General features: G+C 33.5%; 1 protein-coding gene across 1 annotated transcript in view; it reads right to left on the reverse strand.

Moving 5' to 3' along the window:
* Nucleotides 1-18,762, reverse strand: part of LOC126893467 (angiotensin-converting enzyme-like) — a 245,854-nt gene that overhangs the window by 86,273 nt on the left and 140,819 nt on the right. The window contains exons 18-21 of the mRNA XM_050663701.1: nt 18,435-18,652; nt 18,210-18,350; nt 11,220-11,395; nt 11,106-11,160 (exon numbers count right to left, since the gene is read on the reverse strand). Of these exons, the coding sequence (XP_050519658.1) occupies nt 11,106-11,160; nt 11,220-11,395; nt 18,210-18,350; nt 18,435-18,652 (590 nt within the window). The remainder of the gene's footprint in view (nt 1-11,105; nt 11,161-11,219; nt 11,396-18,209; nt 18,351-18,434; nt 18,653-18,762) is intronic.

Raw genomic sequence — 18,762 nt, forward strand, 5'->3', positions numbered from 1 at the left:
TAAATATGCAACTAGTAGAGAAGTCCATATGGTTCAATAAACCCCTTTTCCTGTGGATCTCACAACAGCGTATAACAGAGTCCACCTAAAAGACATAATAACTGAAAGACGAAACTGACATGGAAGGAATATCTGTACTCCAAGTTGAAGAAGACCGCTGCAGCTTACTGGGGGTGCAGAAGAGCTTTCGGAGCCAAATGGGGTCTGCAGTCGAAAATTCTGCATTGGATATGTAAATCCATGATAAATCCTATACTGACGTATGCGGTAATCGTGTGATGACCCCGGACTAGACTGTCTTCAGTCAAGGTCCAATTGGCTCACCTACAGCGGTGGGCATGCGTTGTTATCTCAAGAGCCATGAGAATCACTCCCACAGTAGCTCTAGATGTTTTGCTGGATTTACCTCTTCTACATCTCATTGCAGAGCACGTAGCCATGATGGCAGCCTATCGACTCAACTGCTCTGGATACTGGTTGGGAATGAATGGGCGGATGGGTCATTGTGACATTTGGAGAGAGGCTATCGAGTGTTTTCCTGTTCTTTCTATGGTTACAGGACAGCATGACCCCTCAATTTGAGATCTGATCCACCTTGTTGGTTCAATTTTCTGACCGGGATAAGTGAGTAGAACAAGAAACCACACTTATCTGTCGGAATGGGCTCACCTGGTTTACAGATGGGTCTAGAATTGACGAGCGGGCAGGTGCTGGAGTGTATGGTAGTGGAGCCGGATTTGAGTCTAGCCAGGCTCTCGGCTCTCATGTATCAGTCTTTCAAGCCGAAATCTTTGCGATACTGGTATGTACTCAAGAGACTAAAGGCAGGGATGGCTCAGGCTCAGCACCATCTCTATCTGCTCTGACAGCCAGGCAGCGCTAAGGGCTTTGGAATTGGCTATCCAAGGGTATATAAATCGTCTCTCTAGCTCATTTAGTTTCAGAGATAACAAAACGAGGCCGTAGGACAACACGAGAGCACGAGAGACGACATTAAGCACACGAGAAGAACGAGCGAAAATTGTACTAACATCCGTGAAAATATGAAGTTTTTAACTTTACGATTACTATTTTTAATGTACAAAAAATATTCCAAAATTTTGCCGAAGGACCATGTCTCTGGTATAATAATCAAAATTTTGGCGGAGGCGCATATCTGGTATAATTAAAATTTTGGCGGATGCTTTTGGTGGAGGCGCATCTCTGGAATAATATTTAAAATTTTTCTCGAAGGCGTGTATCTCTGCTATAATAATAAAATTTTTCGCAAAAAACTGGCGCAAGAACACTACGCTCTCTATCTCAATAGGTTCGTCCGTCAGTTTACTCTTTTTAATGCTTTTAAAATTTTACCAAAATACAGAAGCATAAAATCAAAGGCTATTGTTAATCAAAAAATTTTCCTATAAAATATTTTGTAGAACACCTACGTTTTTTAGAGTTTATACAATTATTCTAGAGAAAAGCAACTGCCGAAAGGCCACATTTACTCGAAGTCAATTGCTCGAATAAAAAAGAAAATTGTATATCTAAAATATTTATTCACAACAGTACAAAATATAGACATAAAAAGATTGTATAATAGGACAAATTATATGATATTCCACGTATACAAATCGTATATTAATTTATGCTGAAAACATCTTTATTATAAATCTTAAATATGTTTGAGCTTTGGAAATATAATAAAAATAACGGCGGAAATTTATTTCCGCTCTAGAGCAAGAACAAAGTTTAAATGAACTAAAAATTGAACAGTGTGGTCCTTCTCAGAGGCATTTTTCAGTGTGTCACAAGTGACTGCAAAAAAGGTAAGTCCGTGATAATACACATTTATAACATTTATTATAATCTGACATTTAAGTTAAATGTGACAGTTGTCAGAATCGTAATCAGCCAAATATAAAAAGGGTATTGCAGTTTAACCCTTTAATTTGCAATTTGGTATAAAAACAAATCAATTGTGTTTATTGCATTTATAAAATGGTATTTTCTTTGATTTGTATAGTCTTATAAATTTTACAGATTATGGTCGTATATATAATTCGTAAATCATTTTTTGTTCGATTATAGCGCCATCTATCAACAATTAGAATTAATGTTATAACAAACTGTGATCACGGACGTATCTTTTTTCTGTCACTTCCAAATTAATGCGTTAGAAAGAAATCGAAAAACTGTGATGCACTGAAAGATGCCTCTGAGAACGAGTATCCATAAGTGTCAATTAACCTCAAAATTGTCATAGAAAATATAGAGATAGTGTTGATAGGTTATTGCGTTTAATAAACAATTATTATGAACCACAAATTAATATCTGTGATTATATACGTGGAATATCACATAATTTGTCTATTAAATTTACCTCTCTTATATACCTACAAATTTTGCATTATTGTGAATAAATATTTGGACATATAATTTTCTTTTTTATTCGAGCAATTTGTATTTCTATCAATTTTTATATCGAGCAATTCATTTTCGAGCAGTTGATTTTGAGTTATTGATCTCTAGCAATTGCGTCCGACCAATTGATCTAGAATTAAAATTATGCCACATTATCTAATTATGAAACATTATCTAAGGTGCAACGAAGTTCACCGGGTCAGCTAGTTTATAATATTTTTACTGATTGAAAGAAATTTTCTTTAACAGGATTTGCTATTTCAGTGGCCGATGATATGTTAGTGATAAGCCCTTGAAGAAACGTCAACCTCACAACCCAAAATAATGATCAATTGTCCAAAAAATATAAAAAGTATCGAAAACCTCCACATTTCACCCTCCGTAACTCTGGAACCGTTGATTTTATAACAATTATGGATAGGACCATTTTTGTTTTAAATTTTATGCAGAACGTTTTTGTATGGAACATTGCTTACGCTTACACATAGTTTTAGAAATATTGACGAAAAACATAAAGAAACTACTAATTTACCGACTTCTCCCCCATCTCCCCCAAACCGGATGCTCAAAATGGTGTAACTTTTTACTAAACAATATGTGGACCATATAGAACAATTTGGTATTGGAGGAAAACTTTTACTTTGGATGTCTGGGTTAGGCCTTTTTTTGGACCAATTATACTATACTACCTCCGTAACTTTGGAACCATTCATTTTAGAAGGATTATGTATAGGGCCTTTTTTATTTCAAATTTAATGTAGAACATTTTTGTATAGAAGGTTGTTCATGCTAAACCTTATAGTTTTAGAAATATTGACGAAAAACGTAAAAAACTACGAATTTACCGACTTCTCCCCCCTCTCCCCCAAAAACCCGACGCTCAAAAAACCCGACTTTTTTCTGAACATTATATGGATCATATATAATTTGGTGTTGAAGGATAACTTTCACTTTGGATGTTTGGGTTATGTCATTTTTTGAATCAATTCTATCATACTAATTATGAAAAATGATAAATTTGTAATTCGGAAAAAATTGACAGAAATAAGTTCAATTTTGCTACCAGTGGATTGCTGGGCTCACTGCATACGAATATCATAACGACGTTGGTCTCAGAGGCACCTGATGCCCAAGATGGGCCTGATTTCCTGGAGTTTTATGAAAATTGAATACAGAATCAATGCAAACTCCTTCCTCGGGGTTTTAGTGGTCACTGAACACTAATATCCGACCGAGGCACATCCGAGCTCATTATTCGAATTCTGAACTATAGACAAAGATCTGATCTTGTAAAAAAATGTTTCAAGTGCTTTCCTCACTTTTTCGATTCTTAATAGAATTTCGTTTTTTGGGTTACACTAGCTGTTCATATTGGCTCCCAAATATTTTTTGGAAATTAGCTGTTCTATTATATTATGTTCATTGTTATACAAATGCACGTTTAATATTATTTTTGAAAATGCTAGAATTTTAGTTTTCAAAACATTTAGATTTAAACTGAACATTTCGCTATGACGAACTACCTAATTTATTATAGTTTGTAGTTCTTATACATTGCTTATATTAGGTTTATATCATCAGCGTATCTGATGTTATCTATGCTGGGCCCGGTATTATTGTTTCCACCTTGTATCTGATCTAATGCTTCTCTAAATATATATTCCAGATACAGATTAAATAATAGCGGTGATAAAACGCAACCCTGTCACACTCCTCGTCGGATTCGTATATCTTCGGATGTTGTGTGCTCTATTTAAATTAGGTATTGTTGTTATTTTGGGGGAATATAGTTAGAAATAATTCTTAAGTCTTGTTCAACAATTAAATTTCTCCTCAGATTTTCGATCATCTTTTGATGGTTTACGTAGTCAAATGCTTTTCGATAACCAATAAAACATGATTACAAAGCCCATCAAAAAAAATGTTTGTTGTTGCTGCTAAAAAAATCAACTGATTTTAGTTAATTCATATGTGCTGATTCCAAAAATAAAAAACCTTTTCTTTGTATCAGCTCTAGTTTTCGAGATATGACATACTAATCAAATACCTAAATATTCTTACATTTCTCTATATTCCACCACTATAATTGCAATATGTTTATAGAAAGAAACCAAAAAATCATTTTGACGATGGGCTATTTCTGTCTTGTGAATATAAAGGGAATTAATCATAACAATCGACATACGTCGAGATAAGTCACCAAATGGACGAAGAAGTATTGGCAGACCAAGAAAAAGGTGGTGCGATAACCTAAACAATTTAGGAGGATAATATTGAAGAAGAAACAGGCTTTAAAGCCTACATACAAGAAGGAAGAAGAAGAAGAATCGACATACGTGGACAAATCCTAACCTGGATTCAGCAATAAGACCAATTCCACGTCAGGTTGACCAGATACCCATTCCAATATTTAGCAGTCTACCTATGTTACCAGAGGATAATGTCGAAACGTTATCTGACGAACTACAGACTAATAGATTTGAGGAAGACTTGGAAGAAGAATTTGATTTTGAAGGGGATTTAACACGTCCTGAGCGCTTTACTCAGGAAGAGCTAAGCGATGCTATCAGAGATTTGAACCTTCCGTAGGATTCTTCCAAGTTACTTGCCTCCAGACTAAAGGAAATGAATCTTCTTTACCCAGACACCAAAATTATGTACTACCATAATAGAGAAAAATATCTTTGGCCTTTTTTTTTCTCAGCAAGAAAATATGGTTTTTTGTAACAATATTAAAGGACTGTTAGAAAAACTGGACGTATCCAGATCACTGGCGTCTTTTTATCGACAGTTCCAAACGAAGTTTAAAGTGTGTCCTTCTACATAATGGCAACAAATATGGAAGTATACAAATTGGGCATTCTACAAAAATGAAAGAAGAATAATATAAAACAATATCGCTGATGCTAAAAAACATCAAGTATGACCAACATCAGTGGGCGATCTTTGTTGAATTTAAGATCGTGAACTTTCTAAAGGGACAACAAGGTGGCTATACAAAATATCCAGGTTTCCTGTGTCTTTGGGATAACAGGGCTTGGGACCAACACTGGAGTAGAAAAATGTCGTTCTATAGATGCTTTAGTTCAAGGAGAAGCTAACATAGTTAACGAAGCATTGGTCGACCGAGAGAAAATAATATTACCTCCGTTACATATTAAACTAGGGCTGATGAAACAATTTGTTAAGGTACTAGACCAGAATCGTCCTTGTTTTGAATACTTGTCTAGCAATTTCTTGCACTTAGTAAAGAAAAATTGAAAGCCGAAATAGTTGATGGGCCTCAGATACGACAATTTATAAAAGATTCTCATTTTACAGAATCGATGACTGAAATTGTATGTAAAGCATGGTGCTCTTTTGTGAAAGTTGTGGAAAATTTTCTTGGAAACAATAAACCTGAAAATTACCGGGATATAGTGAAAGAAATGCTCAACAATTTTAACAAACACGGTTGTCATATGAGCACCTTCACAGCCACTTAAACCGTTTCCCAGAAAATCTTGGTGACCTTCGTGAGGAACAAGGGGAACGCTTTCACCAAGAAATCAAAAGGATGGAAGAGAGGTATCAGGGGAGATGGGACACTCACATGATGGCAAATTACTGCTGGAGTCTTCAAAGGGACCGTCCTTTTAAAGACTTTGCAAGAAAATTATAAAAGGAAGTTTTAAGGTGACGGCGAATAACAGATTTGTGCTGCGATTCTGGTTATGTTAAATGAAAAGTTAAGTTTTTTTGGCAGATATGTGTGATGATTTTTGTAAGTATATTGTTGTACAATAGACATCTTACTTTTTATTCGTGTTTTGTTTATTTGATGGGTAGCAGCACTACTTATATGTAGGTATACAGTGTGTCAATTTTAAAACTTACAATGGCTATATCTCACGAACAAAAGCTGATATCGAAAAATGCTTGAAACCGTTTCTAGGATAGTAAGGGGGAACTAAAATGACATGAAAGAGAACTCACCCCCATCAACCCCCTAGGCCCCACCCATCACAACCAAAAAAGTTTAAATTGCAAACCCCCACTTGTGATACATTATTGAAAAGGCTATAAAAAATGCTATTCAATGGTATAAATAATAATTATACAGGGTGAAGCAATAATTGTGAAACTTTGGCTTAAATGAAAAATTTAATAAGGTTTTGTTGAATTACATATTTATTAAAAATGTCAATTAGTAAATATTTAATGTGAATTCCGTTGTTTATTAAACAATAATACAGCCTATTTTCAAATTCTGCACGAAATTTAGCAAATGTTCTAGTAATAGGGCGACATGCTTGAGTAATTCTTTCTCGCAATTCCCCAAGTGAAGCAAGTTGAGTTTTATAAACAACTGATTTAGGGTAACCCCATAGAAAAAAGTATTATACTATCCTACTATAAAAGGTACTATCCAATGGTATAAATAATAATTATACAGGGTGTTAATATCAGCTGGCTTACTATGACTTTTGTATTTGTAATGCTATCTCCCGGACTATTATTTTAAATGGTAAGTGTCCGCTCGTACTTTTTTTTGTTAATTAAAACTTAATTTGCCATTTTTGTCTTAAACCAGTTGTTTATAAAACTTAACTTGCGTCACTTGGGAAATTACGAGAAATAATTACTCAAGCATGTCGCCCTATTACTAGAAAAACATTTGTCAAATTTCGTGCAGAATTTTAAAATAGACTGTATTATTGTTTACAAAACAACGGAACCCACTTTGAACATTTACTTATTTGACATTTTTATCAAATTTGTAGTTCAACAAAACCTCATTAAATTTTTCATTTAAGCCAAAGTTTCACAATTATTGCTTCACCCTGTATAACTATTATTTATACCATTGGATAGCATTTTTTACAGCCTTTTCAATGATGTATCACAAGTAGGGGTTTGCAATTTAAACTTTTTTGGTTGTGGTGGGTGGGGCCTAGGGGGTTGATGGGGGTGAGTTCTCTTTCATGTCAATTTAGTTCCCCCTTACTATCCTAGAAACGGTTTCAAGCATTTTTCTATATCAGCTTTTGTTCGTGAGATATAGCCATTGTAAGTTTTAAAATTGACACACTGTATAGTGCTGCGTTAAATTACCCTATATGTCAGCAACATGATCTGTTGTCGTATTTTCTGAAAACGATCTGGTGCAGCAAATCTGGTGGCATTTTTTGGATTCAGCAGACCACACTACCTAGAAACAGTAAAAAAAATTCCGGCAGCAAACTGTGTGTTTACCAGTGTTATACATCTGCATTTTGCATCGTTGTGTTAACGCATTTAAGACAAAAAGAGCTTATTGCGTTCCAAATCCGTTTCGAAATCCGAATTGAGTGTCGCCCATCCGAAACTAACACCTCACACTTTTTATAAATTCGTGTATTGATGATTTTAAGAAAAGTTTTAAGGCCACGAGACACCAAGCTTAATATTCGATAGTCATGGAATTGTAAGAAATTGGGTTTCTTGGTAATCTTACGAATGTTAATTTTAGCCAGTCAGATGGTATTTTACATGTCGCACACCTAGATCTAAAGAGAGTTAAGTCAAAAATATGTGAAATTGAGTTAAGCTCACCATTTAATTCCCTGTACGGATACCTATCGATTAATAAAAGAGATTTAAAAATATGTGCAAAATTCAACGCTAGATGGTACCTAGAGTCTCTTTTGTTGAACGAGCGAGCCAGATCCCACCGCGCATAAATGGGAACAATGCTAGATGCAATCAGAATTACAAGCAGAATGCAAGTGTACTCCGTAAAAAGTATGGAGTTATTTTGAGTTGTACCTGTTTAGTTGAAATTTGAAGCAGGATTATTTTGAGTTGTCACCTTTTAAATGGTTAGTGCTAATTACAAGGATACAACAATTTGAGTTAAACCTGTATCGCTAGCAAGGTAAGCAAAGATTTTATTTTTATTTGGAGTTGTTACCCTACTCTTGAAATATTTTCGATATTGTAGTTGTGTCTGTTTTGCTGAGTCATATCTGATACTTCATTTTTTCTGTAAAATCTTATCAAAATTAAACTTATTTTGTTATTGACGATTCGAGTTTTTAGGTCGAAGTACAGTTTAATGTTTAGCTTACCATTAACAATATTGGTTCCTCTTTTACTGCCAATTTTTCAAGTTGGATCTCTTTAGATGGTTTCTGACAAATTTATCTGTACAACATAGCCAAAAAGATTAAAAATGTTTTTTGTGGGCTTTCTAAATTGATTTGTGGCACATGACCTTGTAAGTTAGTAAAATAAACATTGTATATTTCACGAAAATAATGAATTGCCGGTTGTTGTTAGTAAGTATGGTAGAAGAACAGTATAAATAAAATATCACTTCTATAATTTCTAGTCAACATGCAACCGTGGAAGATAACTTGAAGATGTCATCAAGTGATAAAGTTCCATCCACAGAAACTCATGCTGTTTTGACACCGGTTAATACATCTATCTCTAGCACATCTAAACAGCATTGCCGGACTATTATATTTCACTTATTTGGAGCAATGAAAGTGATATTGACAACTAAGATAAAGATCCTAATTTGCAATTGTTAAACAAAAATGCGCACCCACCTAAGGTCGTACCTTCATCATCATCGGTAATTTGATCCAGCAACAGCAGCTCCAGTGCATCGGATACCGAGGATGATAGTGACAAAGTTGGTCCAGAAGGTGTTATGGTTCCTGAAACTGCTACTGAGATTGAGATAGATAAACTACCCTGTCAAATTCTAAAACACCAATTCTAGCAAGAATGGTTGGACCACCCTGTGGAGACAAATGTCTCCTAAAATGCAAAGATAAGGTGGACAATATATCAAGACAACAGGACTTTGATGAATAGTGGGCACTCGGTGATCTTGGAAAGCAAAAAGAATTCTTAGTACGCCACTCACAACAAATAAAGTCTAAATATCGGTACTTACGTACACACAATTTTAGAGCTCTCAACAATCCATTTTACTTTGAGATTAATGGATCCAAAATACAAAAAATATCAAAGGCATTTTTCAAATAAACTCTTGATTTGGGCAATATAGCGATAAAAACAGCATATCCGAAGAAAACACATATCATTCAAGCTGTTTTAAGAAGAAAACAATAATCATTATCCAACCAAAAAGTCACTTCGTTCTAACAAAATGAACAATGCCTCTTCAAAAGAGAGGCAACTACAAACTTAATTCACCAACACAGGCTCAACTCAAGTTAGTATAACAAATATAAATATATTAATAAGCAAAAGGGAAATAATTCAAAAATATCGATTTTTAGCCTTAAAACGTGTATTAAACGTTAAAGTACTTCAACATAATATTCTGGTGTATAAATAAAGCAAACCATAAAAACAAAACACTCCCGCAGTGCACATGGACACCGAAAACAGTTTTTCGTGTTTTTTTGAAAAATGTGCTTTTTTGACTTAACTCTCTTTAGATCTAGGTGTGCGATGTGTCGTGTACCTTATTGATTAGCTCTGATATAGTTGTTCCATTTTATCTTTTCCCATGTATCATGATTCATTTTCAAACAAATTAAATATCAAAACATAAAGCAATACGTACGTCGATGTGTATATACATTGTGTACACTATATAGGTACTATATACTACACACATCGACGTACGTTTCACTTTATGTTTTGGTTTAAATTATTTGAAAATGAATCATGACGCATGGGCAAAGATAAAATGGACCAACTATATCAAGTCTAGCTTCGTTGTCTGCATTACATTGATTCCATTTTTCTGAGCTTTTTCTGTATAAATAATTTCTTCTCCGGATATTTCTGAACCTTTTTCATTTATTAGATCATCCGTAAATGGTGGAGCACAAAGTGCTCGTCGTCAAAAAGTGCCTAAATATATTCTTTCGATCTCTCCAGTTTGTCTTCTGTAAATATATTTATGTATTTGGTTATTTTTTAATATTTTATCTTGTTTTCTTCTGTGTCTACCTATCATTTCTTTTACATCTTTTAGACATCAAAGATATCTTATTTCCTCTGAAGTTGTTCAATTTCTAGGCATTTTTTTGCCATCCAGATTTCTTTAGGTTCTCTGCACTTTTTTTTATTGATTTTATTGATTCGTTTGTATTTTATTAGGTTTGTTTTATGTTTTCGCCTTACGTTTATGAAAGCCATGATATCTTGAGTTATCCGCCCTTGTTTTCTGTTGTTTTTAGTGAACTCGATGTCTTCTTCATGTATAATTGTTATTTTCGTTGTAAGAGCAGTCCATATGACTTCAACATCTATGTATCGTTTCTATTTTTTCTTAACCTTGAGATATATTTCTTCTTTCCTTTCAATCTTAGTCCGTTGTAAGATGTCTATTTTGCTTGTCATTTTTTCTCTTTTAACTTTCAGAAATATTTTTAGTCTAAAATCTATTTTCTGGATTTTCATCGCTATTGAGGTCAAATCCAGGGTATGTTTTCTTAGATTTTATGTTCTTTTTGTTAAGTTGTGGTCGAACAAAATGAAGTTATTTTGATTCCTAACAATTCTATCTTGTCTGTCTGCAGGTGATTTTCGAGTGTATAGTAACTGCTTTTTCCAATGCATAACTTCTGTTATTGAGTTTTTTTGTCTTATGGAAAAAAATATCTATACCAAATTTAAATAAAAATATTCGTTTAATATCATATAATACATATTAATTTAAACCTTCCTGAAATTTAGCTAATTATTATGTGGATTCCTTGGGCTTATCCTTTGAGACTAACTCCTGCCTAGTCCTTACGCATACTGCAATTAAAACAGGCATATTAGTACTACCATATTGTATAGAAATAAATAATATCTACCTCTTTTGCTCTTTTCCCAACCAACTTGAACTCCATTTTTGGCATTCTCTTGCTTCAACCATGTGGTAAGAGGTTTAAAATATTCCAAAAGTCCACTAGCGTCCATGGTTCTTTGACCTGTCAAAGCTTCCATTGCATCCGGCCATGGTTTAGAAGCACCCATTTCAAGCATTTTCCTACAAGTACAAAGGAACAGTTAGTAAACAAGACTTTGTTCCAATGCAACTATTTATCAATAATGAGCTGATAACAAAAGTTACCCATTTAAAATACCTGGGATGTTAGATAAACGAGACATTAAATCCTGATAAAGAAATTAAAACTCATAAAAGTTGGAAGAGGAGAATCTATAATACTTAGATGCTCTGCAGTTCTCAACTGAACTTACAACTAAGAATCAAGTTCCTAAAATATGGATGTAAAACCCGGATCATAAAGGTTAATATGATGGGGTCCCGGTGAAATCGTAACTATTTTAATCTCCCCTCCTAATTACAGGCCAATTCGTATCTCTAGCCCTCAGGTAATTTAACGATAACCCATGAACTACCGGTGAATTTGTAACTTTTATTTTTTAAGTAATTCTTAACAATGTTGATAATCTAATACCGGTATTCCATGTATGTACCTGTATAAATTACCCTGTCTGAAGGAGGTGTAAAAGGTATTCATCATTTTTTATGTATTGTCTCTTGCCTGGACGAGAAAATTCAAATAATTGTTGTTAAAATGGCTGAAATTCTTGTAACAGATTTCGTAATGAGTGAACGTGTGTGTAAGTTATCAGATTATTTCATTCATAGGAGATTCTGACCAATAGAAAAATACAGAAATAAAAATTAAACTGATCATTTTTGATAATTTCCCGTCGCCAAGTATATTACGTCAGATGCCCTTCGTTGTTATGAAAAAATACATTCAGTGACATTAATGACATTAATGTTTTAAAAATTATAAAAGTGATGACTTTCAACCGTCAAATATTTGTAACAACTGTGTGTTTAATTGTACTAATTTCTACTTACATAAATAAATTACAATAAAATTTTGGTTTTGAACAGTTTTATTCATGAAATAATCGCAACAAATTGCACTCGATCTCTAAAATTAATATAGAATATAGAATTTTTGCCCTCGTGACACTTTGACATAATTTCACTCGCCTTAACTGTCAAAGTGTCACTCGGGACAATTTAATAATTTTAGAGCTCTTGTGCAATTACCTACTAGTGATAATTTATCAAAGAATTTATCATTGCTTAATATCTAAATATTGAACCAATAATTAGGTACTTGATAAAAACCAAGCTCTTGTAGATTTATAATCATCATCGTCAATGAGCCAATAGCGTCCACTGCTGGACATAGGCTTCCCTCAGTTCTTTCCAGTGTTGTCTACACTGGGCCGCTTGTAGCCAGTTTCCCGTTACTCTTTTTATGTCGTCGGTACCGATCTAGTAGGACCCTCGGCCTCGGCCCTCGACTTCTTTTATAGTTTCTGGGCCTCCATTCCATGATTCGTCGTGTCCACCGTCCATCTTGTGTTCTAGCTAAATGCCCTGCCCAGTTCCACTTAAGCGTCGTAGCTCTTTCGATGACGTCTTGAACTAATGATCTTTGTCTGATTTGTTGGTTTGGTATGTAGTCTCGAAGGCTCACGTTCAGCATTGCACGTTCCATGGCTCGTTGTGTAACGTTGTGTGAGTTTATTTGCGGATTTTTGCGTCAGTGTTAAAGTCTCTGCACTATAAGTTTGTACAGGTAAAACACATTGGTTATAAACCTAGTAGAACCATACTTGATGGAAATAATATTTATAACAAATATTAATGGAACACTATAATATTGTTTCAATTATTCAGAGATTTTAATTTTTGTTATTTTTATATAAACTTACGTGCATAGAAATCGGCCCACTTAAAAATTTGGTCAGTTTTGATGTCTCATATTTCCTAAACCTATTGGCCGATTTAAGTAATTTTTTGAACATATTATAGCCTGATTCTTAAACAATACCACTGTAATAATATTCTTGCTAAACAGGTAAATTTTCATTGTATACCGGGTGTACCAATCAAACTGTGTTTTTTTCTCAAAGTTCGCATCACCCTGTGGAATATTCTAGCATTTACGAAATACTGAAATTAAAACCCAACTATAGCCTCAGGTTTTCTTAACATTATGTTTTTAAAGTCATTCGTTTATGCTGGATAATAAAAAAGTTAGGTACTTTAACAACTAGACATGTTCTTCATCAATACACGGTGTTTTTAAATAAGTGTGAGAAACTTTAAGAGGTAATTCTGCATGAAAAAATCTGGTGTATGTTTTCAAAGACTGATAGTGTGTAAATAACACACAATCAGTCTTTGAAAACATGCACCAGTTCCCGTTTTGATTTACAAACGTATGTCCGCAAATGTTTCGTTTTCGAGGTACGGGATGTTGAATCTTTTCTTACAAACTGGCGACTTATTTTATTGCTTTAAAACCGATTAACATAGGCTAATGAAATTTGGTGGGTTTTAAGAAGTAGTTATTGCACATTTTTGGACATACAATTAAGAATTTAATATTCACCATGAGCGCGCATACGTGTAATATGACCGATCATATTAATTACCCGTATGCACGCAAGAGCTGGGTAGTATCCGGATAATTTTTATGTATCCGAAAGCTGTATCCGGATACTTTTTAAATTTTGTATCCGGTATCCGTATCCGTGATCAAATTTTAAAGTATCCGGCATCCGCACACTTTTTTTGATATTCGGATACTTTTAAATATGTATCGCCCGCCGATAATGCACCTAACGTAGGCAAAACACTGCCATTCCTTCAATCCAGATGTGTCTAATATGTTAAATCCCATTTTTCGTACTCGTCACCGTTATAAGATATTATTATATAGCTAATGGAGCTTTGTTTTATCTAATCAGTTGTTTTTACCTTAAATACTCGTTTTGCAAACATTTTAAATTTGGAATGGAAAGATCCAATTATAGCTGTAGTTCTTCTTCCTAAATTTGAGCTTAAGTGGAACAATGTCGTAAAAAATCCCAAAAAAACTATAGAAGATATAAAAAAATGCATTATAACTGTCGCCAAAACAAAAATGGAATTGGAAAGTTGCAATGAATCAGATGAAAGTGGAGATCAAAATTTGGATGACTTTTTTGATTTTAGCAATTTTCGAGACCAGCAAGTGGACAACAGCTGTACTATTAATTATACACAGAATGAACAAGGTTCCAGCATCAATAATAAAACTTCAAAAGTACAGTTGGTGTTGCTAAGATATTTGGAGGACAAAAGAACCAATTTGAACATCTTAAATGAATACCCAATCTTAAAAAGGGTGTCAATAAAGTACAACACATGCTTACCTTCGTCAGCATCAGATGAAAGACTTTTCTCTTTTGCAACTATGATTGATACGGCTAAAAGAAAAGCTTTAAGCGATGAACACTTTGAGGTATTGGTACTTACAAAGGCAAATTCAAAGGCACTTCACTTCTGACTTCGCCAGCAATTGGAATACTTTCTGTATTAGTACGTTTTTATTTTAATTTAATGTTTCCTTATAAGTTTATGTTGTAGTTTTATTATTCATAAGCAATAAACAATTTTTTGAGTACTTTCTGATTTCTTTCTCCATCATTTAATGTAATTTTATTATTTATATTACATTAAAATACATGCACATCACATAGTTCTAATACTAATAATTTATGTCCTTCTTAAAAAAAGTATCCTTCAAAGTATCCTAGGAAGTATCCGAAAAAAATATCCGGATACTTGTATCCGAATACATTTTTAAATGAAAGTGTTCGTCTTTTTTAAAAAGTATCCGGACACATTTTGAGTATCCGTATCCGGTATCCGGATACTTTTTTTCAGTATCCGACCCAACTCTGATGCACGCTAATGGTGAATATAAAATTCTTAAATATTGAATGGGTTGCATATGTGAGTCCATATTAAATATAGTAATGAAACACAGACTTACTCACAATCATTTAATTATACTTTGACGACCGGTTTCGATCTCTACAATATACAGATCATCTTCAGGTCGGCGTTACAAGTAGTTAAATGATGCCGTTACAAGGATTGCGTTGCAACTTAGTTGTTGTCATATTAGTACGTCCAAATTATGCTAATTGGTTTGTTGGGATAGTGATAGGGTAAACAGACATGTTACGTAGGTTAAAACACAGTAAGATTTCGAATTTGGAATGGATCCTGAAGGAAGATGCGTATGTGAAACGGGTGATGTTTTGTTCGAATGGAGAAAGACAATGCTCCAGGAGTTGCGTATTAATTGTAGCAAAGTATGAAATGTTATTCTAGGCTCTTGTATAAATGTGATGGTCTTAGCTCGTAGATGTTATACGATGCGGGCAGAGGTCAAAGCATAGGAAATGACAAATAGGAAATTGTTGTCATAAATTAATCTAATTTAAGATATGTTGTTCTCAGTAAATTAACTGAGGGATGTCATAAGTATAATAATATCATAATATTATGAAGTAGTAAGTGCCATACACTGTGAAACTATGAAGTGTATAGAAATTATAGAAAAGCTAGTTAGTTAAATGAAAAAAAAAAAAAAAAATGAAAAAAAAAAAAATGAAAAAAAAAATGAAAAAAAAAAAAAAAAAAAAAAAAAAAATGAAAAAAAAAAATGAAAAAAAAAAAAAAAAAATATTATTATCAAAACATCGGTTAAGAAACTTTAAATTGAAAAATTGAAAAAGGTAAGAAATTGATAAAATTAAAGATTATTTTGTTTGAGCTATTGTATAATGGGATATGTACAAAGAAAAAGAAAGAAACGAAATATTAATGGAAGGGTGTAGGCACTTACTTGAGAATAGTTTTTAACTAAATAAATAAATTAACACATAACACATAGGGTTTAAAAGCACAAAGACATAACAATTATTGGTAAAAGGTTTTTTATTGGTAAAAGGTTTTTTAAAAGGTTTTTTTAGCTTTCCTATAATTTCTATACACTTCATAGTTTCACAGTGTATGGCACTTACTACTTCATAATATTATGATATTATTATACTTATGACATCCCTCAGTTAATTTACTGAGAACAACATATCTTAAATTAGATTAATTTATGACAACAATTTCCTATTTGTCATTTCCTATGCTTTGACCTCTGCCCGCATCGTATAACATCTACGAGCTAAGACCATCACATTTATACAAGAGCCTAGAATAACATTTCATACTTTGCTACAATTAATACGCAACTCCTGGAGCATTGTCTTTCTCCATTCGAACAAAACATCACCCGTTTCACATACGCATCTTCCTTCAGGATCCATTCCAAATTCGAAATCTTACTGTGTTTTAACCTACGTAACATGTCTGTTTACCCTATCACTATCCCAACAAACCAATTAGCATAATTTGGACGTACTAATATGACAACAACTAAGTTGCAACGCAATCCTTGTAACGGCATCATTTAACTACTTGTAACGCCGACCTGAAGATGATCTGTATATTGTAGAGATCGAAACCGGTCGTCAAAGTATAATTAAATGATTGTGAGTAAGTCTGTGTTTCATTACTATATTTATAAAATTCTTAATTTTATGCCAAAAAATCCGCAATAACAATCTCTTAAAACCTACCAAATTTCATTTGCATATTTCAACTGGTTTTAAAGCAATAAATAAATCGTCAGTTTGTAAGAAAAAATTCAACATCCCGTATCTCGGAAACGAAACATTTGCGGACATACGTTTATAAAGCCAACTGTCATTATTTTTTCATGCAGAATTACCCCTTAAAGTTTGTCGCACTTATTTAGAAACACCGTGTATTGATGAAGAACATGTCTAGTTGTTAAAGTACCTAACTTTTTTATTGTCCAACTTAATGTTAAGAAAATCTGAGGCTACAGTTGGGTTTTAATTTCAGTATTTTATAAATGCTAGAATATTCCATAGGGTGATGCGAAATTTGAGAAAAAAACACGGATTGATTGATACACCTGATATACAATGAAAATTTACCTGTTTAGCAACAATATTATTACAGTGGTATTGATAAAGAATCAGGCTATAATAAGTTCGAGAAATCACTTAAATCTGCCAAAAGGTTTAGGAAATATGAGACATCAAAAATGACCAAATTTTTAAGTGGGCCGATTTCCATGCACGTAAGTTTAGATACATATTACATGCTTTTAAGCAAACCAAGAACAATTTGCTCACATTTTCTGTAGGCCCCGTGTGGGCTTAATCCGTTACTGTTCAATTTATTTCTTACCTTTTAACCTAACTATATGAGGTATTAGATTTAATCAATGGTTTCGAATTCACCTGTAGAAAGTTTAGAGTTGAGAGGGTCGGGTAGCAGAAAAGTCACGAATTGGTCGGTGTAAATTTTGATTTGAAAATGTTTGTTATTAAAAGTTGCGAGTTGGCGCTTGTCCATATGATGAACAAATTAGAGGCCTTCGAGATGCGGTCATATCGTGGAATGATCAAAATATGGGTTCAATGCATTGCAGATATAAAAGCCTTAAACAGAATAGGTAAAGGAGAAGGTTACTTAACGAAGATGATATAAAAGTGAAAACAATATCTGAAGCATATAATGATAGGTAGCAGATACTGGATACTGCAGTTATACCCAACGCAAAGATCCAGGGAAAAAGAAAAATTAGTAGGAAGAAATAATATTCATGGCTCCGACACCTTCGTCAATGCACTGGCTTATCAGTAGATGAATTTTGTTACATGCCGCACAAGATCGAGAACAATATCGGCAAATTTCCATGGAAGCTACCCATGCCTAAACTTTGGGCACGGTACTCAAAGGAGAAGAACAGAAGTACAGATTAAATTAAAACAAATCTTAAAAATTGAAAACTACTTATATGCAAAGGATGCGCAGATGCAGAGTTACATCCACGATAAGAAGAGAAAAACATGTTTCTTATTGTGTAGTGTTTACTTACTTAAGAGCGTTACCAGCATCAGTATTCTGATAAATATCACATTCATGTAAAGGTTTTTTAGGATTATTTGGCTCATATTCTCCTGCTTTTTCGCACACAGCTTTATGGAACTGGAACTGAATGACGAAGCTTATGAAGTACCTGCAAATAAATAAAAGTTAAAAAATCTCAATTTCAAAAAAAGTACTCAATAATGATGGTCCTTCAATTTTTTATCGTACCTACCTGAGATACGAAACGTCTGCAACTACGTGGTACTTTGCAGCTGGATCAAAATCTTCTTCAGACCGATCAACTGGAGGTTCAATTCCTTGGTATTTTTCCCTTAGTTCCCACCACTTACAGTTGTAGTTTTCAGGAGTAGTTTTTCCTGCAAAGATATCCCATCGCCACAAGTCGATCAAGTATCCGAATGGCAAGAATGCGATTTTTTTTAAACCAATCTAAAAACGATAAAATGAATTTAAGTCTAAATATTTAGTTGCTATATATAAAAAAAACTATTATTATATAAATAACTCTTATGCAATTTATATGGAGAATCCATCTTTTT

This window comes from Diabrotica virgifera, chromosome 1 (genome assembly GCF_917563875.1).
Source record: "Diabrotica virgifera virgifera chromosome 1, PGI_DIABVI_V3a".
NCBI lineage: Eukaryota > Metazoa > Arthropoda > Insecta > Coleoptera > Chrysomelidae > Diabrotica > Diabrotica virgifera.